Raw genomic sequence first — 14,182 nt, 5'->3', positions numbered from 1 at the left:
AAGATAAAAACTTTTAAACAGCACCCATATATCTGTATAAATAACAGATTAATAAACATACAACTGATAGAATAAATACAGTTATTACTGTAAAAGAAGAATTTTTGAACTTATTGAAATAAAGTTTCACTATAAAATACTACCTTATCCCTAGTAGGTTAGAATTGACACTACTTGGACCAAACTTATTTCCCATAGTAAGTTACACCCTCTTCTAAGTTTTTAAATTATTTGTCAGTGGCTTACAAATATAAATTTACATTAATGTATATTATATACCATAACTAGAGGTCAGATTTATATTCTCTTAAAATCCTTAAAATATGATGTTTTTATGTCGCATAAATTAGACAATATATTCTCTTAATATTCTTTTAAAATACCAGATATATGATGTTTTATGTTCTTAAATATGCAAAATATTCTTTTAATATTAAAAAAAATTTAGTTTAAATTTATTTTAGCTAACGAAATAATCTATGTGCTATCACAATCGATAAGGAATACCTGGAGATTAATTTTTATTAAAATCCAGAAATTATTTATTTATAAACAGAATTATTTAGTGAACATTATACCTATCAAAGTGCTGATATATGTGAAATATATTCATTATATGCCGATATTACATAAATATTCTCAATTATTCTCTAACGTGTTAAATATTCTCTAACCCATAAAATATGCTTTTTTATGCAGAATACATTTTTTCCTATGAATTCTGTGTTTCATGAATCGTAAAGATTTCTCACTCCCACTTAACTGCATAGACTAGACACAAATATGTAAAATCATGAAAATCCTACCTCTAATTGTAACAATCATTACATTTTAATTTTATCTTAGTACAAATTTTCTATATTTTGAATCATGTACCAATACATATATTATTATTCCTTAATAAATTGAAAATATCTCTTTCAAATTTTAATATTAAGAACAACTAAATTTGTCAAATAATCTTGCAGCATGCTAAGCCAATTATTTTCCTTATTGAAGAAAACATTTTTTGTGACTATCCAAAAGTAAATTTACATGGGCTATTTCAAAATCAACCTCCAAAAAGAATAATATTTTTATTTTTAAAACAATAATTTTTTGCACAAAACAGTTTTATTTATATCTAAATTATTTCTTTATATTCTACATTTAAGTTTATTCATTTTTGTTAATGTTGGATGAGTTTTTGTGTAACCTCCTTAACAAACTGTAGTGCCAGTGCTTTGAGACATTTATTCACACCGTCTAAAAGTTCCTCATTACTTCCAAAATGTTAAGATGCAATGGACGATTTTAATTTTGAGAAAAAGTGGTAATCACTTATTGGCCAAATCAGGACTGTAGCGGGATAAACACAAATATCCCAATTGAATTTATTAACTTAAGTTGTTATATGTGTGGTAATGCAGAAGCACCACATTTTTGGTATGGTAAACATACCTCATATTTTATTCTGGATTGCTCTCCTTAACTTATGTAGAGTTTCACAGCAATCCGCTGAATTTATTATGGTTCCTGCAGGTTACATAAACTTGATCAACAATATGCTTTTACTGCCCCAGAAAACTGTGGTCATCATTTTTCGATTAAAAAATTGCAATTGTTTAGGAATTATTATTATTATAATTAATTCCAAACGGCTTTTTAAAATACAGCTTAAAAAAAAGGAAAAATACATGTATTTGTATTGAATGATTGCATCCATTGATTTGACATCTTTGCTTTCTGAGCTTACATACTAGACCCAAATTTCATCTTTAATCACAATTTGCTGTAAAAAATGTTCAGCTTCCATTCCTAAACATTCAAAAAATGCTCTTCCTAAATTGATATGTTGGGTTTGTAGACATCTGAGAGCTGTTTTGGAATCCAACGGGCACAAAACTTTTGATTGCCTAAATTTTGAGGTACAATTCTATGTAGAGTATTTTGAGAAATTTTGGAAAACCTTTTTGCTTGATTTGAAATCGTAAAAGTTTATTTTATCGAACAAATTGTTCAACTTGGTGAACCACATTTTTGGTCATAATAGATTTTGCGCACTTGGCCCCCTTCATTACGCACATATGTGCATCCATTTTTCTATACCAATCATGTACTGAACCATCACTCATCAGTCATCACTGTAAATATAATAGCTTAATATAACTGACGATGAATTTGGGTGTTGCATTTCTTTCGGCTTGTAAAAAACAAACTACACTTTGCACATCACTGGCGACAGGAGATAAAATTGTATTTTCCATGATTTAATGGTGACTTTTGGAAAAATACTAAAGAAAAAATTCTTTAATTTCCTTGAAGTGCTTTGTAAACAGTAACCGTTTGTCATTATTCTAAAAATTAAAGAATGTACTTCTACTGAAAATTCTGTTTAAATACAATGAATTCAATAAATCATTGTAGGTAATGGTGGTTTGTGCTATGGGGCACATGGGCATTACCTAAAATTATAAAAATAAATACATTTATTTTGGTATTATTTTCATAGTTGTATCAAAATATTTGGGTAGGTAATATATTTGACAATATTATGAAAATTAAAAAAATTAGTTCGAATACAGGCTTTCTTACTTACAACTTGTATATAGTACGCAAGCACCGGGCGGCTAGTATGTATCAAATGTGCCTTGATTAACAGCAGTAGATTTTCCCCGCATGTCTTCAGAAATTATTAATGGCTTTGGTGGACAAAAACAAATCTGGCCCAGATTTTATTTTTCCTACAGTCTTAATTTTTAATACAGTTTAATAATATCCTTTGTTGTCATAATTTTGTTTTTATTAAATATTTGTAATATCATAATCATATACCAACTGCATAAGTGTGTATCAAAAAAAGTTTTTTGTAATGAAAATTCAATGTACAATATAATAATTGTAAATAATAATTTTTATTATTTTTTTGGATATGAATAAACTTACCTACCTATTAAAAAAAAAAAAAAAACTAAATCATATTGTAATATTTTAATGGCATTTGAATAAATAAATAAATTGTATTTTATGTTGTTAAATATTGAAATACTTTCTTTAAAAAATATTCTGTGGCAGAATATAGTTAATAAAAAAACTATAAAATATCTTAAAAATTTCAAAATATATTTATAAGAGTTATTGCATATTTGTTACAATGAGTAGGTATGTAAGTAGATGGTATAACATAATGATAGTTCTATTAGACTAATTAATGAATGTCACTTCATCATGATCAATGACTACTATTGTAACTTAATATGTTAGGTCATTGATTATTAATGCAATTTTAGTTTAGGTACTATAAATAATAATATGTCTTCATAATAAATATTAATTAAAAAAATTGGTGCATTTTACAATAGATAATACAATATTTTCTAAGTTTTAACATAAATTAAGTTTATAAAAGACTTATCTTTAACAACCAGTGGCATATACAGGGGAGGGTTTTGGGGGATCAATATTGAAAAAAGTTATGCACTTGTAAGACGGAGACAACACATTCGGGTATCACATCCTCTTATTTTAAACACAAATTAGGATCAATTTTTTCATTTAAGTTGAAAGTTGAAACTTATAAAATTTTAAGTTAATTTAGGATAGTGTTATTATTTTTTAAGTTACTTAAGTTTGTATTTGTTTGATAAAGATATTACGTTTTAAGATTTTGAGTCTTCAATATTCCAAGATTGCCTATAAAAGTATTATGATAAGTGTTGTTTATAGTACCTAGGTAGGTATGCGTTTTAACTATAATAGTAAATTCCACAGTAAATTCATTAAGATATAATGAGATATTATAAAAATTATTAATATTTTAAACTTGATGCAGTTTTGATTTTAAAAATAATAATTTCATGTTGATGTTATATTGAGGATATACTGCAGAGATGGGAAAATGCTATTCATCTGTTTAACCCTAGTCACACGCATTAAAAATATTCACGAGGTTTTAAATAATTTTAATAATAATAATAATAATAATAATTTTAAATAATGTTTAAATCAAAAATTTAAAAATTTAAATTTATTAATTTAAAAACTAATAATTTTAAATCACTTTATTGATTATTGACTTAATATAAACAAATTAAAATTTGTAGTTACACACAGTATGCCGAACCAATGTCAACTAGCAACAATCTTGCAAGTCTCAATGAAAATAAAATATTCATTTACGATTTATAGATAGAAAATAACATCTTATCGGCGATAAGAGATTTAAAAAAAAACCCATATTTTGAGTTTTCATAAAATTTAATTGTGTATTAATGTCACATTGTAGCACGCACACGGTCTTTTAGACTGTATATTGATAGGTAGTGAACTTTGAACCCTTCTATAGTACAGGCATCAAATCATAAACAATCAGGAGTTGTATCTAATTTTAATTTATCATCTAATTAGAAGGTACCTAGATTGAGTTAAGTTAATATTTTGTATTTTTGAAAAAATGAACCAAATTCTAAAAGCCCGGTCATTTTGACCGTGAAGCGTGTGCTGTAGGGTTAAAATCAAAACATAGCCTTAGGTTCTATAGGCAATTACCTTTCTACCTACCAATTGTTGTAATTGACATGACTAAAGTTATTGCCTTCTCTTAGTTTCAATTTTTTTTCTGGTTAACAAACCCTATTATTACATAATATGTAATTTCATAGTTGTTCACCATCATTCATATTTTCTTTTTTTTGTTGATTATATATTCTTCATTATTAGAAAAGCGTTTAGTATGTATATCTATTTAAAAATCATTGTAAAATTTCATTTGATACTATTAAATTTGGTATACTTAACTGTATTACTATTTTATGTATAATGCATATTCTTAGAGGAAAAGTAGGTAACTGAAATGATGTACAGTAGGTCTCAAGTATAACTCGTTGAGTAAACCACTATAATGTATGTGTTAAATTTGAATTCAATGATAAACTGTTGTATATAAATAATGGTTCTGGGCAAAGGTAGTCTGCCAAACTTGTTTTATTATAATATATATTTTATATTGCTATTAAAGTAATTTACTTTATCATAAATAAAGAGTAGTTTGAATTAATTTTTATTGAAAACTTTGAATTTGAAAATTACATTGTTTGTTTAAAATACAATAATATATTATGTTCAAAATTTAAAATGTCCAAGTATGTGCCCACAAATAATATTTTTAAATACAACAAAATAACTAAAATTGTTATTCCTCTTATAAATTATTTGTTTTTAACCTTTAATAATTAAGAATATTCATTTGTATTTTAATTTTATACTTATTATTGTAATCTAATTTTAAGCATCTAACTATTGATAATATTACCTAACTTAAAATTTTAATTAAATTTAACTATCGCACTTAACAAGCCAAAATATGTTCTACTATTTCTAGTATCTCTTGGTATAGATAGCGTGAGCTAGGAATATCTTATTATAAAATAAATAATAAAAACAATTTTTTCTACTTATTATTTATAATGTAACTACAATTTTAAGCAAACATTTTCCTTATTAACTTTAGGATTTAATCAACCACAGTCCACAATACATTAAAACAGTGGTTTTCAACCTTTTTAACAATGTAGCACACTTCTTCTACATAATTTTTGCGGCACACCAATTCATATAATACGTGATATAATACCTAGTATATATTTAGATATATAATATTTATACATATATAGGTACACTATTTATAATCTACTCTATTAGAAGGTTAATTATTGTGGAATATTGTTAAATATAATAATTAAGTAACCTTGGGAAGTGTCATCATTGGGTGACTCCTTCCATCACAATAATGTTCCTGTAAATTGTATTCTTAGTATATATTCTTATTGTACAATGATACAGATTGTATATTACTTGTAAAAAAAGTACTATATTTAAGTATTTAGCCAGTTTTAATGGTATATAGAAGTATTTAGTAAGTTTTAATGAATTAATTTGACCTTTGGTTATTATAAGGTTAGAGATAAGTTCTATACAATTAAGTTTTGTCCATAGTTAGCTGGAATTTTGAATGAATAAGAAAAAATTGAGTTTTGATACTTCAGTTTTTACTACTGTAAGTTGGTACCTACATATAAAGTATTTAATATATTTTATTTAATTGGATTTCATTAAAACTTTTATCTATAAATACACTCAAAAAATGCATTCCATATAGTAAGAAGTAATAATTAATAGGCAATACCCTGAGAAAAAATTAAATTTGACAATTCTCAATGTGCATTGTTAGTTTTGATATCAAACATAAATATGACTTTCTATACCTACCATATTTTGGATAACACTACACAAACAACATTTTATGTTGCTTAGTTGAATGTGTTTGTTTAGTAAACAATAGCATTTCAGTAGTTTATTATTTTAAAAAACTAACTGTTGACAAACATAAATCTATGATGTATTATTCATTTTATGAACCGTGTTCAATTGATATCCATTTTAGTTACATCCCAAATAAGGAATATGGTTTAAGTTGTATTATATAAGTATAATGTTATTGTAAATATGTTTTGATTTGAAACTAAATAGTGTAGTTGAATAGTGTGATTAAAATATATAACTAGTTATTATTAATTATTAACTATTTATGAATTTATGATTAACTAAAAATATTAATTTATCATCTCTATTTATAGGTAGGCTTATTCATTTTCTAAAAAGTATTTGTTTCTAAATACAGCAATAAAAGGCATTAGTTTTATTATTATTATCTAATCAATTTAATAATTTATTTGCTTTTAACTGATATTTTTCTACGAATATGGTCATATTTTTAATCCTACTCATGTCCAAACCCAAGGAGTGATCCATAGAGTCCCTATTCTGACATACTTCATACAACTTGAAAGTTGTATACACATCTATCTGACTATCTTAAGTCTCTATAATGTAGTAATAGTGTACTTAAAGATTACAAAAAGGTTCTAATACGCTAAATTATTGGGATGATTTTTTATTATTTTTATTTAAACAATTTTTATTTTTATTAGAAGATGGAAATTCAATTTTAAAAGAATGGGAATGCTTTGAAACAAATATTTTATACTGCCTAAATATAGATATTAATATTAATGAAGTGTTAAGAGTCAACTACTTAAGCTTATTATTCTAGGTCTACCTAGCCAAAAAATGAAAAATAAATTAAAGACCGAAGTTAGTAGTTGAGTTTTTCTCTTTCACAGTCTGATCATTGAATAAATAATTATAGCTAATAAAAACGCACAATTTATTCGTAACGTGTTGTCTCTTTCATATAAAATGTGTGTCTTGTATAGAGCCAATTTTGTATTGTTAGTTTTAATATAAGAGTGACAAACTATTGAACTTTTTATTTTTATTTTCAAATTTGAAAGTAAGTACATTATCTGTAATTGCACATAATATGTTTAAGGGTGTTATGGTCATGATCAAATATATTTAGCCATGGTTATGAATATTATGATTATGTAAAATTAAAAACAATGCCTTTAAGTTTTTGACTCAAAACATAATAATATGATACTACTATACTGATTATATGTATTAAATTTGAAAACGGTAATATTATACATCATTCGTAAAAGAATTATGAGCAGAGCAAAACATAGACCTATACACACAGTGTCAAATTAATGAAATTAGTGGCCTTGAGCTATTTTATTTTGGTGGATCCAAGTTATTTTTATATTTATATGTCAATTGATATTTATTAGTTAAATGAGAAAAATTTACGTTACCTACATAATTAATTTATTAAAGAAATATAATTTAATAGATGTGAAAATATCAAATACATCAATACATGGTAGGTAATTATACAAAAATACAATTATATGTTTATTTAAAATATTTTTTTCTAGATTTACTTGATGCAAAAGTATCTAAAACGTCATCAAATGAGATTTTCTTACATTTGTCATTTTTGAATAACATAATTGTCTATGAATTCAATCGATCTTCAATCTGTAAAGATGTTAGTAGATTTTTAATTAGAGCTTCTTTGAAAATTAATGTTCTGCTTCACAATTTGTCAACGGTATTGTCAGGTGTAATCTCGATGTAATACAATTGGAAAAACATAAATAAGAAATGTTTTGGTATAGCTCTGAAATTGTCAATATCTGAAAAAAAACTGCTTTGATATAATGGTAAAACTGAATAGAGTAATTTAATGATACAATGTCTGGTACATCGTCAATTTTAAAGTTAACTAAACATTTTTATTGAAAAATGAAATACGAATTTAGTCTTCTGTCAAGTTCATGAACCTATTTATTTATGCTAAATTGTTATAAAATTATAATAACTATAAATTATAAATAATTAAAATATTGATATTAATAACAAAGAAAGTTAATTTAAAAATAGATTATTATTAAAAATTATTAAGATTTCTTAAGACGTCTTAATACACCACACCCGCGTGTAGGTTGTCTCCGTTGTACAAGTGCGTAGCATTCCAAATTTTACGCTCAGCAGATCACATTTATCTCAGTTTAAAATTTAGAGTGAATTGATCTATTATAAAAATTAAAGACAAGATTATTATCTAGGGCATCTCATGGGCTTTTTATGATATTAATTTTAAAGCGAGTTAAGAATATTCTAAAATAGTAAATTGTTAGTATGTCTAAAAATACTTATAACTCGCTTTAAAATAAAAATATAATAAAAATCCCATATGTGGTGCCCTAGATAATAATCTTGTCTTTAATTTTTGTAATAGGTCAATACACTCTAAATTTTAAACTAACGAAGATAAATGTGATCTGTTAACGTAAAATTTGCCATGCAAATTATGTTACACACTTTACGACGCAGACAACACATGACGTGTATGTGGCGTCCTCTTAGTATGAATGTATCTTTGAATAAATATTGTTTGAATAATTTTTTTTTAATTGTTTATTTATAATAGTAGAAATGCTGCAAGTCCGTAATATTTTTTGGGGGGCCTGCAGTGCTATGGCTCGCTTAGCCCCACCCCCTTAATCCGGCTCTGTATACATGTTCCAATGTACTTGAGTCTTAGTCCAATAATAATTTTAAAAACATATTTGAATTTTGTATGAAGTATATTTTGATTACTTCGAGCCAGTAATGTTAAAAAATTGTCCAACTTTTTCAGTTAAAAATTAAAAATTAATTAAAATAGGTAAGTACCAGATTATTTTGAAATTTCAAGTGTATGTCTGTTTAAATTCTGTGTAGCAATGAATTTTTTTTTGGTTTATACACAAGTAGTTCAAATAATGGGTTGGGAGCACTTGTTATATCGCTATATTTAAAAGAAAGTTTTCAACATGATGATAATATGAAATTTTTGATTTTTGTAATTTAGTTTTTCATTTAGATAGATCTGATTTACACAATTTTATACCATGAAATAATTTTGATTATATGCTTAATGCCTAATATGACATGTACGTGTAAATGTGGAACGCTTACCTTGCTTAATGTCGAAAGATTCAAAATAGACTCCATAATAATTTGAAATTTGTGTTCAAAATAATTATCGATGTACAGCTTAAGAGTTAAGACAGTACGTTGGAACATGTATATAAGTGTACCTATAACTTTACTCAAACAAATGGTTGAAATTTATCTAAAACGTTTCGTTAGGAAATATTATGTAGGTAGATCTATACGTTATGAATCGTAACTTTATAACGAATGCATTGGTCAACTTGAACTTATGTTGACATTATATTTAGGTATAATACTAGGTTGATTTATGATATTTTCGAATCATCCTTCTTATAGAAAAATCTCTCCGCCTTATGCTAAGTTCTTAGTATAGGTGCTTATTGTTATTAAAAGTAGATGCCTTTTTTTGGTGGGTGGGGGGGGTAAGTGTATGCATATGCCCAACCTTAGATTTTAATGTAGCTTTAGGCTGGCTTTCGGGTCCAAATTAGTCGGTTGACAGGTGAAAATTAACTTGCCTCTTATTATACCGGGACATTCGATCAATTATTATTTATTACGGACTATAATAATACAACATACATATCATTACGAATTATAAACGAAACAAAATTACAATAAATATGATCTATCTATAATCAAAATAGAGTGATCTTATGGAGTTCACATAATATGGGGTTCTGCCGCTAACATTCCAACTATTATATATAGATCAAATCATATGCATTTCAGTTGATTTGTCAAAAATAATAATCTCCTCAATAACGAACTTAACATTTCAATGCTTGCCCAATTATGTAAATCATACTACCTTTATTTTCATTCAAACTTAACATAACAATTCATTAAGTATAACCATAAGCTATTTTCTCATTCAACCCGACCTTAATTGCATCATGTAGTGGTGTTTAAAATTAATTTAACCTTCTTATTTAATCAGAATTGTTTTTCATATACCTACAAATCAGTGAATTCAAATTTATCACATCCATTACAGTGACCCAGTAGGTATCCACTGATGTAAAGCAGTGTGGTACCCTCTTGACTTTTTTTTTTTGTGTTTTACCAATTTATTGAAAAATTATTGGGGATTAAATTCCTCTATAAGTACTATCTATAGGTCCAATATTTTACCAGATAATAATGCCAAAGCTGATTGTTGAAGCATTTTTACCATACTTTAAAAGGTTATGATAATTTTATTTTATGATATCAGTTTAAAAATTGTAAAACGTTGTAAAACCTCAGAATCTAAAATGATACTGTAAAACCGATAATGTCAATATAATTTAATTTCTTTTGTCTTGTCATTAGCGTGTACTTGGCTTGGTTTACTATAGAAATATATTATAAATGCGCTGTGTCTTTCACAAAAATATAAATACTATAATATGTCTTTACTAATATTTATACTGAAATTAATAATATTTTTGATTTAAAATTGTAGAAATTGTAGAAATTGCGTATTTTGTGTTTAAATAGCGCACAATTTATTAAAGGTATAAGAATTACTCGAAGAATTAGTACCCGATTTATTACTTCTTTGTGGTTTTTATTTTGAATATAATACATCTTACATGTTTTGAATTTTTTGAATTTTTTACTGTACTCAACTATAGTTGGTTTGCTAGTACATGTATATTTTATATTTTTGTTATTTTTTTATTATGTAAAGCAAAGGATAATCGTCTGTTCAAAGTGTGAGTACCTAGATAGTTTTTCTATGGTTGATGAATATCTGATGAACGTGATGCACAGGGCCAATGATAAGATCTATCCGGTTATTTATAACTACCCAGTAAGAATCTTTTGATGTTTTGAATAAATGTACGAGATGTTAAAATACAAAACATATGTCACCAGGTAAATATTAATGATGAAATATAAAAAATTTAATAAAACATGGGGTTGGTATTGTCCTAGAATTATTAAAATATTCTTTTATACCATTTAAATATAATTATTGTTCTCTACATTTGTTGACTGATCTGGCGAACCAAAGTTTAGAATCGTTTAATAAAAAATCAAAACCAATATAACTATTAGATTCTTGCGGATGGATAATAATCCTTCATTTCGTAAATATTGTGTGTAAACAAAAACAAGGTATTAAAAAAAAAAATTAGCTGGATTAATGCAGGTGAAAACGACAAATATATATCAATATAATAGATTAATATATTCGTCAGAAATTTAGTAGTATAGTGCAAATTTGTACATATTATCATCCAGAAAATTACCTAAAAAATAAAATAATATATACCTATACCCGCAAAGTAATCATTGTAATTGTGTACTTCTTAAAATTTAAATTCATAAAATTCTGTTTAAATACGTAGTTAGTTAACCCAATAAAAATTTTTTACTAACAATTTGTTGCCGTGTTTCACTTACCTATCTTTAATTATAATAATAATATACTATTTATTTATTACTCATAGGAAAGTTTCTGTTAGACTTGGTTTAGCTAATATTATTATAATATTACAAGGTCATTCAAATATATTTACAATATACTTATTATACTCGTATATACATACTACCTATATTATTTACCTAGTATATCATAATAAATTTATGAATTATAATTATTTTGACTATTATCTATGTAGTAATAACAATTGTTAAATCTAACATTATATCATTAGTTTTTTTTAGTTGGACTTTTTTTTATTGAGTTTCGCAGAAAAAGCTTGCCTAAAATATGTTAAATTCGACCAGTTGTTGTTTAGACACTTTAGAATTGAAAAGTGTACAGCATTTTTTAAATTTAATTAATGAGTAGATGTTTAAAAGAAATATCAAATCATAAGTAATTGTTTTAATTAAATAATTGTGGAGTTGTATACCAAGTAAATATCTAGTTATTTTCCCAGTTATTTCTATACATAAAAGATTAAATCAATAATCATATATTTATTATATACAAATCATTTACTGATTGATACAATAACCGTTAGAAATGCGTGCAACATATTATGTTGAGTTCTTAGTTTTGTTGTTGTATAATTGGTGAGTAAAAAATCAAAAAAAAAATCTGTGTCTCCGAAAAGAAACTATCAATCATTTAGGGTTCACTTGTTTCAATTTGTCATATATTGTACCTTCCGATAATTAGGGGAAAATTGTATCAATTTTTAGTCTTGCAGTATTTGCATTATACTCAAATATTTTTATGTATTCCACATCATGTATTTTCTAATTTTCTAGTGTGTAATTTTAGTATTTATACTTACAATAAATAAATAGTGACTATACTATTATTAATTAGTAGTATGCATATATTATATGTTTTAAATTAATATCTTAATATAATATTAATATTATCGCTTAATCTTATAATATCTTTTGTTAGCATATGATACCAAAAATATATACTAATAATTTTACAATAAGCGTGTTATTAAAATTTTTATTTTAAAGTTGTTATAAAAAAATTAGCAGAATAATGTTAGTACCTTTCGGCATTGTTAAATATTTAAAAATAATTTAATAGTGTTAAATTTTACATAATAATATTATGGTAATTGGTTATTGTTATATTATTATTGTAATCAGTGATATAAGGTATTTTCTGGCTGTTGTACCTTCACTCGATTTCTGCGGATAATAGTATCTCTAATATTATTTCGTGGAACTTCATAGCCTCATAGGTGTCAAACTTTTGATGATATATTCACTTGACACTTATTGAATACAGTACAAAAATACGTCAAATTTTAACTTTCGGGAGTCGTCGACCTGTTCTCCTCTACTGCAGTAGTGTATTATATACCTTAAATTCAAAGTACCGCTCGCCCTAATAAACGGTTCATTTTTTTCATTTTTTTTACTTCCCTCTACTTTGGTATATTTCTATTCATCATCAAATACGATAAACCTGACACACAACACATTAACCGCGCGCGCTATCGGCGTTACCTAGCAATGCTTGTCGGAATCTTGTTTTTTCTTTAAGCATTTCCCCACAACCGTACTCTTGTGGCGCAGTGGTGGGGAACGTCTCTTTCCAGTCCCCTCCATAATCCCCACCACTACCGCCGACGTCGCATAACACAGACTTGTGTAATGCGTGTACCTGTGGCAATGGTGGTGGCGGTGGCGGTGGCGGTGGCAGCGACCGTGGTCGTCCAGTTCAGTCTTCAACGTACTCGCGTCGTTCACGTTTCCGAATATTTGTGTACCATAATCTGTCCACGTGCGTGTTTATAGTAATATTTTATAGTGTTCGTGTATGTGTGTTAACGTCTCATCACTCGTAATTTTAAATTTATTGAAATAGGAAAATTGTGTTTTTTAATTTGTATATAAATTTATAATATTTGATCGGTGTCGTTCTTCTCGATAATTCAGTTGGTTTATTTTTTATGTTGTCTCGCGACATATATGTCGTCTCGGCGACGGCTTCCGGACGCGAAAACATCACGACCGCGGTGGTGTTATGAGCAGCGTTTGGCGTCTACCACTACCGCTGTAGTAGGAGCCGGATGTACGGATACGCGGGTCCGCCCCATTATGGGACCATTGAGTCCTCCGCAGGAGACCCAGGCGGTTATCTGCAGCCTGGTCCCATACCCATGGCCATGGTCATGCCCATGCCGGCTGTCTGTGAACCTCCACCACCGCCGACACTTCAAATGCCCGATGAGGCAATACAAAAACGGCGGAGGTATATTTTGAAACTTATCATAATTCCTCATAAAGTGATAGTGTGATACAAATACAATATATATTATATCGTATAACGGTAATGGCGAGTTATAACAACTATCTTTTAGATATATAGTATTTGACAGTA

The 14,182-nt window shown here is 26.8% G+C and overlaps 1 protein-coding gene and 1 long non-coding RNA gene across 8 annotated transcripts in view; one reads left to right on the top strand and one right to left on the bottom strand.

Moving 5' to 3' along the window:
- Positions 1-14,182, top strand: part of tgo (Aryl hydrocarbon receptor nuclear translocator homolog tgo) — a 39,259-nt gene that overhangs the window by 767 nt on the left and 24,310 nt on the right. For 3 of the 7 annotated variants that reach the window (XM_015513766.2, XM_015513767.2, XM_015513765.2), the window contains exon 1: positions 13,734-14,053. The exons of the other annotated variants lie outside the window; for them this stretch is intronic. In XM_015513766.2, coding sequence (XP_015369252.1) covers positions 13,872-14,053 — 182 coding nt within the window. In that variant the 5' untranslated portion in view covers positions 13,734-13,871. Of the gene's footprint in view, positions 1-13,733; positions 14,054-14,182 lie in introns of those variants that run through there. 7 annotated transcript variants of the gene reach the window in all.
- On the bottom strand, positions 7,008-13,331 carry LOC149057509 (uncharacterized). The gene is made up of 3 exons (XR_016190758.1): positions 12,972-13,331; positions 7,869-8,078; positions 7,008-7,027 (listed from the first exon to the last, which is right to left on the bottom strand). It is a non-coding gene; the product is annotated as an uncharacterized LOC149057509 (long non-coding RNA).

The sequence above is a fragment of the Diuraphis noxia genome, unplaced genomic scaffold (assembly GCF_037042655.1).
Source record: "Diuraphis noxia isolate RWA-SAM2 unplaced genomic scaffold, SU_Dnox_SAM2 contig0003, whole genome shotgun sequence".
NCBI lineage: Eukaryota > Metazoa > Arthropoda > Insecta > Hemiptera > Aphididae > Diuraphis > Diuraphis noxia.
This window is presented reverse-complemented; position numbering and strand designations above follow the sequence as displayed.